Genomic DNA, 12,400 nt, shown 5'->3' on the forward strand with positions numbered 1-12,400 from the left:
TTGACTGTCTTTGTTTCTTGTAGTTTAATGTGTCTGGGATTTATTTGTTTGTTGTGGGTTTCATTTTTCCCCTCTATGTTTTATGCTTCAGACTGTTTAACTGTATTTGGGGTGCTGTTTTAGGTTCACTGATTGGACCAATTAACAGAATAAGTAACCTGCTCAAATATCATGCAGATGTGAATTTCTGACATAAGAGGGATTTGGTGTAAGAGGGATTTGGGATTTGGCTGGATAGGCTTCCAGGGTTTTTTGGCATTGTTGCACTGCATTCTGCTGTGCCAGTGCTTGGGCACAGCACATGCCTTGCAGGACACAAGGCCCTGGGGTGGGCATGGCAATTCTGTGTGGGATGGTAACATATCTAAATCCCCGCTATTACAACCAGTCTTGGAGCTGCCCAGGGATGGAAGGGCAGAGTAACCCTACAAATTCAAATGCAAGAATAACTCTGTTTCTACTTGAGTGACTTCTGCTGCACGTGGCCCCCAGAACTGGGAGCCTGGCTCCTCAGAGTTGCAGGGTAGTGGCTGCTGCTGTTGTTGTGTGGGATGAGCACAGGGTTTAAGTGGAGCTCATTGCCTTGGACTGCTGGCCATGGGTGCCGAAGGCTCCAGTGGGATGCTGGATCGGTAGGAGTCTATCTAGAAAAGGATTCCCATTTCTTGTCTAGGATGCAAGGCATATCCCACAAAGGTTTTGTGAGCCCTTTCTTTGGCTGCCTGAGATTCAGCAGCATTTTGCAAGCCTCAGAGACTCTGGTGTGCACCGTTTTCCTTGCCAGGTTCCAGGCTTGGGTGGCCTCTGTTCCTCTGCTTTGCCTTGCCTGCCCTGGGCTGGATGCCAGCCCAATAATCCTTGCTTCCTAGAAGCAGCTTTTGAGAAATTCCCTTTTTTCCATGGGCAAAGGCGCACTGTTTGTGGGCCTGTTGCATCTCTGTGGCAGCTGCTCAATGCCCTCCTGAAGCAAGGTGATTGTGTAAACTCTATGAAAAAAGAACAGATTGCTTCTAATGCACAAAAAAAAGCAGCATTGAGAGAGCTATAGACACACAAGCAGTGTTTCCCCTGTGGGAAATAGGATGTTCAACACTCTTGCCCTTGCTGTAGGGTGGTGTTTGTGCCTGGAGACACAGGAACTGCTGTGTTACAGCTGTCAGGGTTTGAGGTTTGCTGGTTTCTGCTCTGCAGGTTTAGTGAGCAGAAGTTATGAGTTTGTTGCTCAGCAGAGAGTGAGGCTCAGCCCCTTCAGGGGTGACCCCCAGCCCTGGTGTGCCCTGCAGACAGGGGCTGCCAGCAAACCTTAGGGGTGGTTGTAGGAAAAGCAGTGACATAGCTGAGAGCTGCATTCCTGTTAAGGAGAGATCCTGCATGTTCGCATCTTAACAGGACTTCTGTTATGTGCTTAGCCATGGGCCATGACCACACTCCTGAGGCAGTCCCAGGCCCTGGTTCCCTTGCTATTGTCTCCTCCACAAGTGCCCCTGCTTGTGCCAGGGTGTTTCTGAATTCTAAACTCTCCTGTTCCCATGATACCAGCCCTGGTTTGTGCTTGGCTGGGAACTGTGTGCTGTGCTTTGTTTGTAGTCCATCTAATCCTTTTTTGAAAGTCCATCTAATACCTATCTCCCTTGTTAGCAACTGAAGAAAACAGTGGATGACCTGCAGGCCAAACTGGCCCTGGCAAAGGGAGAGTATAAGACTGCCTTGAAAAATCTGGAGATGATCTCAGATGAGATTCATGAGAGGAGAAGGTCCACTGCCATGGGGCCCCGAGGATGTGGCGTGGGTGCCGAGGGGAGCAACACCTCTGTGGAAGACCTGTCAGCAAGTAAAGCAGAGTCAGACACCATCTCCAGTGAGTACAGAACACTGTCGTGCTTGGGAATATCCCATGGGCATCGTAAGAAATGCTGACGTTAGGGTTGCTCTGTGTATTCTGCAATTTTGAAATTTGCTGGCTCTTGTGGGACTGTGGCTAAGTTGTGATGCTTCTTGTTATTGCAGGAGTTGATTACATTCTTTAATAGCCAATTTTCAAGGGAAAAGGTAATGAGTTAAAGTGCATCAGCCATTCCCTTAACATCCCTGTAGTTTTTTGTACAGTGCTGTATGAAAGAAGCAAAATTAACACACTTCAGAGTGTGCGTCTAATTTTAATCCAATGGTGCCGCTGGCAGTGACTCACCTGGGGTGGTCACAGGCTGTCATAGATCATTCAGCCAGTCTGGGAACAGAACTTTTGGATCAAGTCCTTGTCTTCCAGTGCTGGGCGTGTGGCAGAGGGAGCTGAGGTTGTGGCTACAGTAGTACAGAAAGGCGTCATGCTCAATGGAAACGTGTAAGGATAAGCTCCTTTGTGCTGCAGAGTCTTTTGCCAAGGTGTGATTTCAGCAGAGCATGTGTGCTGTGAACAAGGGAAGTGAGGAAGCAGCAATATGCTGCTGCAGTGTGCTGAGGGGCTTTGTAGGAGAAATGGGTGACAGCAACAACCTCCAAGGAAGCTCCAAATAAGCAGGGTAACCTCTGATTTCTGGTGGCATGTGGGGACCTTGTGTTGCAGAGTGACTCACAACCCCATGTGTTGTATGGTGAGTTTGCATTTTTCCTGGCTCTGGGTGAAAGTGGATAGATGGACATTGCATGTGGCCTAATTTTGCCTCCTTCCTGGACACTTTTTCCCCTTCTTGATGCAGAAAGTCTTTTTCTTGTTGTCCAGTCCCACAAATTCCAGTTTAATTTGCATTATAGCTTCGTTTCTGCAGGGGAAAAGTCTAGGTCAGGATTGCAGGAGTTCATGATTGCACAACCCTGGTGCCCAAAGGCAGAAGATGCAATTTCCCCATAGATACCAGTGTGTACTGACACTGAGGCCTTGTAGGTCCATGGTACCGCCTTGTGTGAGCGTGGGAGCTGGGAGGCAGCCCTGGGCTGGCCTCCACCCTCTGCAATGGTGAGAACTTCTGCATGATGTGTTGGAACTCTCTCGCTCAGTACTGTGCAGGCTGGGACCTGACTTGCAGCAGCGAGTGAGTGCTGTGTCTGGACAGCTGATGCAGCTATCTTTCAGTATGGCTGCTTACCTTCTGCCACCCTTAATTCCTGAGGTTGGTCCTTTCCAACCTAGGCAGGAATTGCCTCTTTCAGATACCCACATGTTCCCCTCCTCATGCAGAAGGCCTCCTGAAAGCCTTAGGTGTAACTGAGTTTGAGGGTATTTTGTGCTGAAGGACACAGGGACCTGGGATATAGGGGCAGAAAGAGCCAGGAAAGTTAGTATTAATTAATATTAGTTGCTGGCTCCCCTGGCTGCTGCTGAGGCTGCAGTCAAGGAACAGCAGTGCAGGCTCATCCCTCTTTTTGAATTGCACAGTCTGACATGAGTGGAAGGACATCAGCTTTTGTGTGATGCCAACACAGAACTGGGTTATGACAGAGCAGGAGTAGCAGCCTGGATTAAATAATAAAATAGCCTGGATTAAGTTCTCATTGTAATATGGGGGGAGCTTTCCACCAAAATCCTTATATCTTGATTCTGTCTGCCAGAGTTGGGTAAAACACCTCATCATCAGCAAGAGTTTCTTGGCCCTTGCAGATGCTTTTGTGCATTGCGGTGAATTTAGATGTGAAAAGGAGGCTACAATTTAAGTTGTGCCGCTTGTAGACTGCCTGATGTCAGTGCTTCTTGCCAAGCAGAGGACTCTAATTGGCAACGTCTTTTTTGCCAAATCTTTTATTGCTTTTGCCCCCTGCAAAGTTATCTGTACTGCTCACCATATATTGATGAAACACAACAAGTGAGAAGAAAGGCCCCTCTGCAGTCTTAGATTTGACTTCATTAAAAACAAAACAGCAAAACCTAAACCACAAGAAAAGCTGTCTCCGAGTGTGAAGTGCCCTGGGGAGGAGTCAGGAAGATGGATAATGTTATCTATCTTATGTTTGAAGCCTTTTGGGTTAATTTTGCAATGTGTTAAGTGCAGTTCTGCAATCTGCAAGTCCAGCAGGAAGAGGCTGAACATCTCTGCCATAACCATGGCAGCAGCAGCCTCTGTTGGCACCTTCATGTCCAAGTGGTGCCTGCGAGCCCCAGGCTGCCAAGGTGACAGAAGAACTTCTTTGAAACTTCTCCTTTGAGCCATTTTGTTAATGCTGCTGCTTTGCTCCTGCTGCTCTTCCAAGGTGATTCTGAGCCTCGCTAACAATGGCAGGAATCACAAAGAGGAGGAATTGAAGATAACGTCAGGTCACTGTGGGTGTCCTGCTGTGTCTGGGACTCCAGCACACACTTGTGTGGTGTAGAGGCTGACGTGTGTAGAGAACCTTCTGATCCCAGTGGGACTGCATGTGTGCAGAAGTCTTTGGTCCCCATCCTGCAATGAGCCTCTGAAGCGTGTTGAATTCCAGCAAAATCTACACCCTTGTCTTGCACAAAATGGAGCCTTCTTTAATGGACTTCTCCTGTGCTTATTCGTAAGGACCCTGCAGCTTAATCTAGACAGACAGTTTGGAGTGGGTTTGCTTTAATTAGAATTCAGATCTGAGCCAACACAAGCAGGGAAAAGAATATATGTTATTTTTTTTTTAATTTGGTGATGTTTGATGATCCTCATTGAAAGAGAAATTTTGGGATGTCTTTCTAATTAGCACCTTAAATAACCAGGAGGCTGTGCTGGGATTAAGATAGTGCTGAAGGAGGCAGACACAGGGAATTAGGCTCTAACCTAAGTTGTCTACTGATCACCATGAGTGAACAAGGCCAGCAGGGCCACTAAAAATCCCAGAGCTTCTTCGCATGAGGAGCAGTAGCTACTGCAGAGCTGGCTTTGCATGGCCTGGCTGGCAGGTGTGGTGCTCCTCAGGGCAGAACCAGGCTAAGGCTTTGCACAGGGGACAGAAAACCACAGGGGGCAGCTCATGAGTTAGCAGTGTGTTCATGTGTGGGAGATGCAAACCTGAGAAACTGCCTTTGCCTGGGAAGGTGTAGAAGGGGAGGCTGAATTACTAACAGGAATATACTTTGAACATTGCAGTGGCTTCAGAAGTGTTTGAGGATGATAATGGCAGCAGCTTTGTGTCCGAAGAAGATTCAGAAACTCAGTCAGTGTCCAGCTTCAGCTCTGGTCCTACAAGTCCCTGTGAGGTGCCCACTCAGTTTCCTCCTGCGACACGACCTGGAAGCCTGGATCTGCCCAGCCCTGTCTCCCTCTCTGAGTTTGGGATGATCTTCCCTGTCCTGGGCCCCCGGAGTGAATGCAGTGGGGCCTCCTCCCCCGAGTGTGAAGCTGAAAGAGGTAGGCACAGCTGGATATGTCCTGGGCCAGTGTTTTTCAGCTTCATAAAGGGAGCGGGAAAACCATCCCAGCTCCCCATGGCATATGCCAGGGAATGCTCTGAACTGCTTGTCGCTTCTTTGGGGAAGGCAATTGTGGAATGCTCTGTGTCTCAAAGCTAACAGTGATGTCTGTTAATTACTGTTCTCCTGGCTGGGAACATTCCCCAGTTCTGTCTTGATGCAGGGGTTTGAGATTTCTCGCTAAATAAGTGATCAGTGGGATTCTCATGGTACATTTCTTTGGAGGAAAATCTGAGTTTATTTATTTAAATTACTGCTTTTTGAAAATCTTGCTTTCCAGAAAAAAAAACAACCAAAAAAACCCAACCAAAATCCTCACAAAAAAAAAACTTTCCAGAAGGAGCTTCTTGCAGGCTGTGCCAGCCCTGATTGACTAATTCAAACTAGAGGATTACCACTGCCTTTGTCTGCTCCATCCTAAGGCTGTTCTGATTTTCTGATGCAGTGCACAAAATGAGCATGGCTTGAAAGGCCAGCTTGGCTTTGTCAAAGCTTCTTGCTCCTGCTCCTGTAACTTATGTGCTTTGGCAAAGGAAGCTGCAGAGGCACCTGCTTAAAGCTTAACTTGCAGAATGAAATCCGGGTTTAACGTCCAATTTAATCCTTTCTTTGCAGGGGATAGGGCAGAAGGGGCTGAGAACAAGACAAGCGACAGAGTGAACAAGAATAGGAGCAGCACCAGGAGCAGCTCCAGTGAAGGGCTGGCTCTGGATAACCGAATGAAGCAGCTCTCCCTTCAGTGCATGAAAATCAAAGAGGGAATATGCACGGGCAGGAAAGCTGCCCAGATTGGCTGAGGCCTTCTTGTGCCCCGTCCTGAATAATGGGAGTCTAAATATTTATACATGAACTTCTAAGTGTTTGAAGAACGTTGTGCCAATAATATATGCCAAATCTTAAGCGTTTACTCTGAGAATTTAAAAATGCACTAAGAAGTTTAATTGATGTGGAGGGCTGAAGTTTTTATTCAGTAAATCCTTTGTAGGCCGGACGAGTTATCAAATGTTTAAGATGTGTTCATATTTCACAGACTTTGTAAATTGTTTTGTAGCAGCCTGGCTGAAGCAATAACTAATAATGTTCCCATGTAAATTCATGCCAGTTGGGGGCCTGAAATTCAAGCCAGACTTTTGCAGAGAGCGGTTTGGCTTCGGTTTTGTAGAATGAAATTCTCTTTAGATACAACCAATCTCTTGAGTACAAATGGAATAATATTTAAACATCTGTATTGGTCTGTATTATGCTGAAACTGTAGAAATATTTTGTATAGAGGAAAGCTGTTGCATGTGTGGGGTCTGAAAGCCTTCACTCTCCCCTTGGTGCTCACAGAAAGGATAAAATGAGTGATGCCTCTAAAAGCCTATAAAACAGATGGATGACAGGAAGGGGATGGCAATGCCCAGCAGTGGGAGGCCCTTTCCAGACACCTTCCCAAGTCTGGCTTGGACTCCGCAGGTGATTGCAGTGACCAAAAAGAGTTGATTGGCCCCTTGCCCTTCTGCTTCCCTGAGAAGTGAAGTATTATTTTTCAGCACTTTAAGTGTTTTTTATTTTGTTTTATTTTTTTCCTCAAAAATGGGAGTCATAGATGTTTTCAGGATGATTATGATAAGGGGGTTTGCCCTTGAAATATGCATGAAGAAAAGGAAATGCCAGTGTAGATTGACAATGTGTTCTTAAGCTTCTCTGTAGGTTGTACTGTGTGGGGGTTTATAACTGTTAAGGGACTTGGGATTTTAGTATGCCCTAGACAGTGTTCAGTAAAACTAGAAAGGGCATGGGGCATGTTTTGCCAGCAGCTGTTAGGCAGTAGTAGTGTCTGATAATTATGCTAATAAGTGGTAGTAAAAATCCTAGGACTCTTCAGTTTTGGTGACTAAGCATTTCTGAAAGCACCATTTTATCTAAAATGTCAGTTTATATTGTTAATTTGATGGGAATCTTAGTATTGCCCAAAGTATTTTCTATTCTATGTTTTTGCAGTCCTGTTGTATTTCATCCCTGCCACAGCTTGTGTATCTATTCTCAAAGTTAATGTAAGATTCTTCACACTACAGTAAACATTTTTGTTTTCCACATTTTGAGTCTGTGCAAATGAAGTTTATCTCAAGTGCTAGGAACCAAATCTTCTCCCACAGCAAGTTTAGCCTCCAACTATCCACTTCCAGCTGAAGACTGCAGGCTGAAGTTGCAACTGGTGTTAGAATCCACTGTGGTACGTGGGCAACTGGTGCCTCTTTCCAGCTTCCCAATTGCTGCACATGTGGCTCACTTTGTATTCTGAACTGTGCCACAAGACTGGAGCTGTAGTTAGGTTCTCCAAAACCCCCTTGGTGTGCAGGAAGAGGGAGGTATTCTGTTTCATAAAACCTCTGTATATAATGCTGCTGAAATTTGCTGTAAAGCTCTGCAGAATTGTAGGCAAATAATCCTGTTTTCATGAAAACATAGATTCATCATGTTAGAGCTGTTAAGCAGTAACTGTGTTGGACGTTTATATGTTTACATCTTCTGAAGACCTTAAGGCTGAAACTGCCAGCAGTTCCCAGGCCCAGAACATGCTTACAAAAGAAATCTGTAGTTCCAACTTCTGATGTGACCATTACTTGGGAAAAAGCTGGGATAGACAGTATTAAATATGAAAAGCAGTATAAGAGTGCCACACTGTATGTGTTCTTATCTTACTTAAACTTTCATAGCTGAGCTATTGTCTGTGCTGCATTGAGTTAGAAAAACTAGCAGAGGCCTTTGTGGTTGAATCTCACTTTTGTAGACCTCCCAGTCAATCTGTTATATTTTCCTGCGTTCTTTGGATCGTTGTTTTGGTGGTGATTTTTTTTTTTTTTAACCTCTCTTGCTATCAAATTTCTTCTCATCTTGCCCATTCCAACTGGAAACGCAAACTTCCCACACTTGGGTACAATGTTAATTTTCTGTGTGTGCCTTGCCTATATCCTGATCAGGTTCAGCTCCCAGCTGAGTAAAACCATTGATCTGGAACTGTGAAAGGGTGTGGAAGCCACTCTGCCCTTCCTTTTCTACCACTGCTGCAAGAGTTGCTGAAAGCTCATGGTGCAGCCCCAGACTTGGCAGATAAATCACCCTTCAAACGTGCAAGCAGACAGGCACAATTGTGTGTCTAATAAATTAATGGAAAACTCATTTTATTTTAAACTTCATAAAGCCATAATTATAAATATGACAGACTTAAATGAACATACATTGCTGTAGAGTACAAGCAAATGACCAGTTACTTTTTACTTAAGCTCTTCATGGATTCTGAAGTGTAACATGATGGTAGCTGCCTTCATGGGTATAAAAATAAGCCTCTGTTGTATCAAAGTATACATGATTGCTTCAGCTGCCCTGATGTGAGAATGTATAAAGCAAATGTTAACCTAGGAGTTTTACTTCTCTTTGGTATTATCAAATAATTTCAGTGTTCTTTTAGATGAAGTGATGAAAGCTCCTACTGTATGTACACAGACTTACAGTAATTTCACGATTATAAGCCACACTTCCAGGTACCAGCAACTTTTCGTTCTTTGTCCATACATAAGCCGCACCTGATTATAAGCCTCACGTTACAATATAGAGTGTGATAAAAGGTATCTATTCTATCACCATCTGTTGATGGTGGAGGCAGTGATCCTTATCTCAACAGCAGATATTCTGCTAATGGGCCATCCATTGAAACCAGGTGGGGCATTGTTCTTTATCTTTTCACAACCCATCCTTCCTCCAGCCAGTCATTTTCTGCTAATGGCCCATTGAGTCCCACTGTGTGACTGATAAAATTACTTCATCCCATTGGGAGATGCTCCAGCCAGGGGGAAGAGCCCAACATTTCTTACCAAGATGAAACAGAGGTTTTGGGACACTAAGGGAGCCCCTTTCTCCACCGGACTCCAGAGGAAAACTGGTTTTCTCCACATCACCACTGGACCTCTGGAGGGAAACTGCACCTTCTACAGGAGCACTGCTCCAACTGAATCACATCTGTCACTGCAAGAAGACACCATTTAATTGAACTGCTACCAGCACCCTGCCTGACAGAGTGTCAGGTTGTACTCTGACTTTGTCAGGGTTTGGAGTTTGTTTCTTTTTAGTACTGTATTTCTATTTTAATTTCCCTAGAAAAGAACTGTTATTCCTAATTCCCATATTTTTGCCTGAGAGCCACTTGATTTCACAATTATAATAATTTGGAGGGAGGGGATTTACATTCTCCATTTCAAAGAGAAGTTCCCGCCTTTCTCAGCAGACACCTGTCCTCCAAACTACAACAGCAACTTTTTGTTCTTTGTCCATATATAAGCCGCACCTGATTATAAGCCACACTTTGGGTTCAGACCAAAATTTTAGTCAAAATGGTGCGGCTTATAATCGTGAAATTACTATAATTGTAAATGGGTGACTGTTCAAAGGCTGCAGAGATAGTGTGGTTAAATGCATAATTACTGTACAAAATAGTTACATGAAGCTTGAAGCAGGAGACTAGGACTGAACAGAGACTCACAGTCTGGGGCAGTTGGGATAGAAGCTGTTGATACTATTCATTCATGGTACTACATCTCACTGAATCTTTGAGAACTGAGGGATGCGATCAGCTGAGGGCTAACCAGTGTCTTCCTAACAAACTGTGTTCTCTGTCATAGGGTTCAAAAAATGCTAAACAGTACAGGGAAGAGAAAAGCTTAACTTAGTGGCCTGAGGTCATGTTAAAATCTAGGGATCAGTTCACTTTGCAATAATTTTTCCAGACTTTTGGAAAAGAATATAAAAGTATATATTTGACAGAAAATATTACAGCAGATCCTAAATGCTTACACCAATGTTTTTTCTGAAGAAAAAAGGGCAAGAAAACTTTCTTGCAAAATTAATCTGTCATAACCAGAATCCCTAGGCTACAGTTTATATGGATATTTTGTAGTACTTCTTAAATACTTCACCTGAGTGTTCTGTCCTATGGACAGTGATGGCATTCTAGTAGCCTATGCAAGTGCAATATTTGAATAGAATTTGCTCTATACATATAAGATTGACACTAAGCTGAAGTCCTGTGCACTAATGGGGCTCATCCCAATCCACTGACTCATCCAAATGTGTAAGAAATACTGGCTTATCCTGGTGGAGACAGGGAAAGTGAGTACATTTTTTACTTTCTAGTTCAGTTCAGTTTAAGTTCAGCACAGTACGGAAGCTGAGCCTTATGCTTGTTTCATGCAGCATAAGCTTTGGCACTAACTTGTGCTCAGGGGGAAAGAGAAAGAAAAACTCCTTCCTGCCGAGTTGAAACCAGCTACTGAAGAACAACAACAGATTTTCCTGTAGACAAGTCTACCAGCTTGATCTCAGACAGCAGAGAATGTGCAAGAACTTGATGCTGAAAGCTGGCACTTCTGGCATTTGCCTTTTGAACTGCCAAGAAGAGATTCAGTTGAGACTTCCTTACTACCTCTGACTTTAGAGGTGATAAGATACATGGAGGACTCCACTGCTACTCTGGTTTAGCCTCAGCTAAAAACTTTACAGAAGCCTGCAGGGAAAATGGGAGTTGAATAAAATTTTCATATTTTAGGGATGAAGCAGTCCTTGGCACATACTCCAAAAACCAAGCTATAACCACAAATAACCTGTTTTTTTCTCAGCTTGCGCTCATGCTCTTCCCTCTGGTGCTTTATGGCAATAATCATCAGAAACGTCCCTGCAAAAGAAGGTAAGTCACTGTCTGACAAATTTGTCACGAATTCCCTAGCCCAGATGGTCTCTGAGAGAACTGCAGTCAGCAAGGCATGTGTTTTCCTAGGCAGGAGCCATCAGTGCCCTTTCAGCGCCAGACACTTGCTAAGCAGCTGTCTGATGAAGGAAATGAAACAAAAGGTTCTTCTACTTTCTGGGGAGGATTAATAGCAGATTTCCGTGGGAATAATTTTAGCCCACCAACATTTCTGGTGCTACTGTAGAATGTGTGTTCAGTTTCCCAATGGCCAAGTGACACCTGTGATCGAAAGCAAGATTTAAATGCTACCTTTTTGCTTGGAAAACTGCCAAAGCAGGGTAAATAGCAGCAAAATTCCCATGGCTCTTTTAAAAATACCCTCTCCCCCAGCTGTGAAATATTGTAGATTTTGTAAAAGTGATAACATTTAATCGATTTCAGGATCTGTGAGGCAGTTGGTAATAAATAAAAACTCTTCAGATAGAATGTATACAGATCTACAAGAAGAGCTAATAAGAGCTAAGAGCTAATAAGGAAGGCTTCTAAAAAACCAACTTGTTCTGCATTAATCCCACCTCCACTATTTTCTTAAGAAACTCTGACCCTGCTTCTGCTGATGACGCTGGCTTCAACTTACAAGGAAAAAAGTATGTTTTCAAAGATATCTTGCATAATGGAATCAGCAAGTGCATTCCTTGCAGCTGTGGTGTATTGGGGGAAAGGTTTAAATGATCCTTCCCTACATGATATATAGTTATAAAAGTAATGAAAATTAAACATTTCTTTGCTGAGTTGCTGACAGTGGGCAGTTCCCCATCTCTCTGCACCAGCAATTGAGACTACCCTCAGTAGATGCACTGAATCTTACTGGGGCTCTCAGATGAAAACCTTTCATAGCTGCTCAAGGAATCCTGTGCTGCACTGCCTAGACACTACTGCTGGATAACCTCCTGTCCTTCCTGCTCATCGGGATCAGCCTAGGTCTGGCAGATGCCAGGAAGAAAGCCATAGAACCTCATGCTGTGTTATGTACTAAAGTCATACAGAGATGAAGTAACAGCTCTCAAAGTACACGTAACATGAGCAAAGCATTTGCTTTGCTTTTAGAAATAGCTAAAGCTGGAACCTTCTTTTCCTTTACTCCTGTATATTCCAGATAAGATGATACATGGAATACTATTGCATCAGCAGTAGTACATTTACATTTAGATATGAGAACCAGTTCAGTGCTGAAAACATTACAGATAGCAGCATAAATATGTAATAAAAGCTGTTTGGTCCTGAGACTGAATGAACAGAATACACAAGAATATTTTTTTATC

General features: G+C 43.9%; 1 protein-coding gene across 1 annotated transcript in view; it reads left to right on the forward strand.

Moving 5' to 3' along the window:
• The window catches only part of SH3BP5 (SH3 domain binding protein 5), a 53,400-nt gene extending 45,966 nt beyond the window's left edge, over positions 1-7,434 (forward strand). The window contains exons 7-9 of the mRNA XM_033061717.2: positions 1,639-1,858; positions 5,034-5,294; positions 5,972-7,434. Coding sequence (XP_032917608.1) covers positions 1,639-1,858; positions 5,034-5,294; positions 5,972-6,153 — 663 coding nt within the window. The 3' untranslated portion in view covers positions 6,154-7,434. The remainder of the gene's footprint in view (positions 1-1,638; positions 1,859-5,033; positions 5,295-5,971) is intronic.
• Positions 7,435-12,400: the final 4,966 nt, after the last annotated feature.

Source organism: Catharus ustulatus, chromosome 1 (genome assembly GCF_009819885.2).
Source record: "Catharus ustulatus isolate bCatUst1 chromosome 1, bCatUst1.pri.v2, whole genome shotgun sequence".
NCBI lineage: Eukaryota > Metazoa > Chordata > Aves > Passeriformes > Turdidae > Catharus > Catharus ustulatus.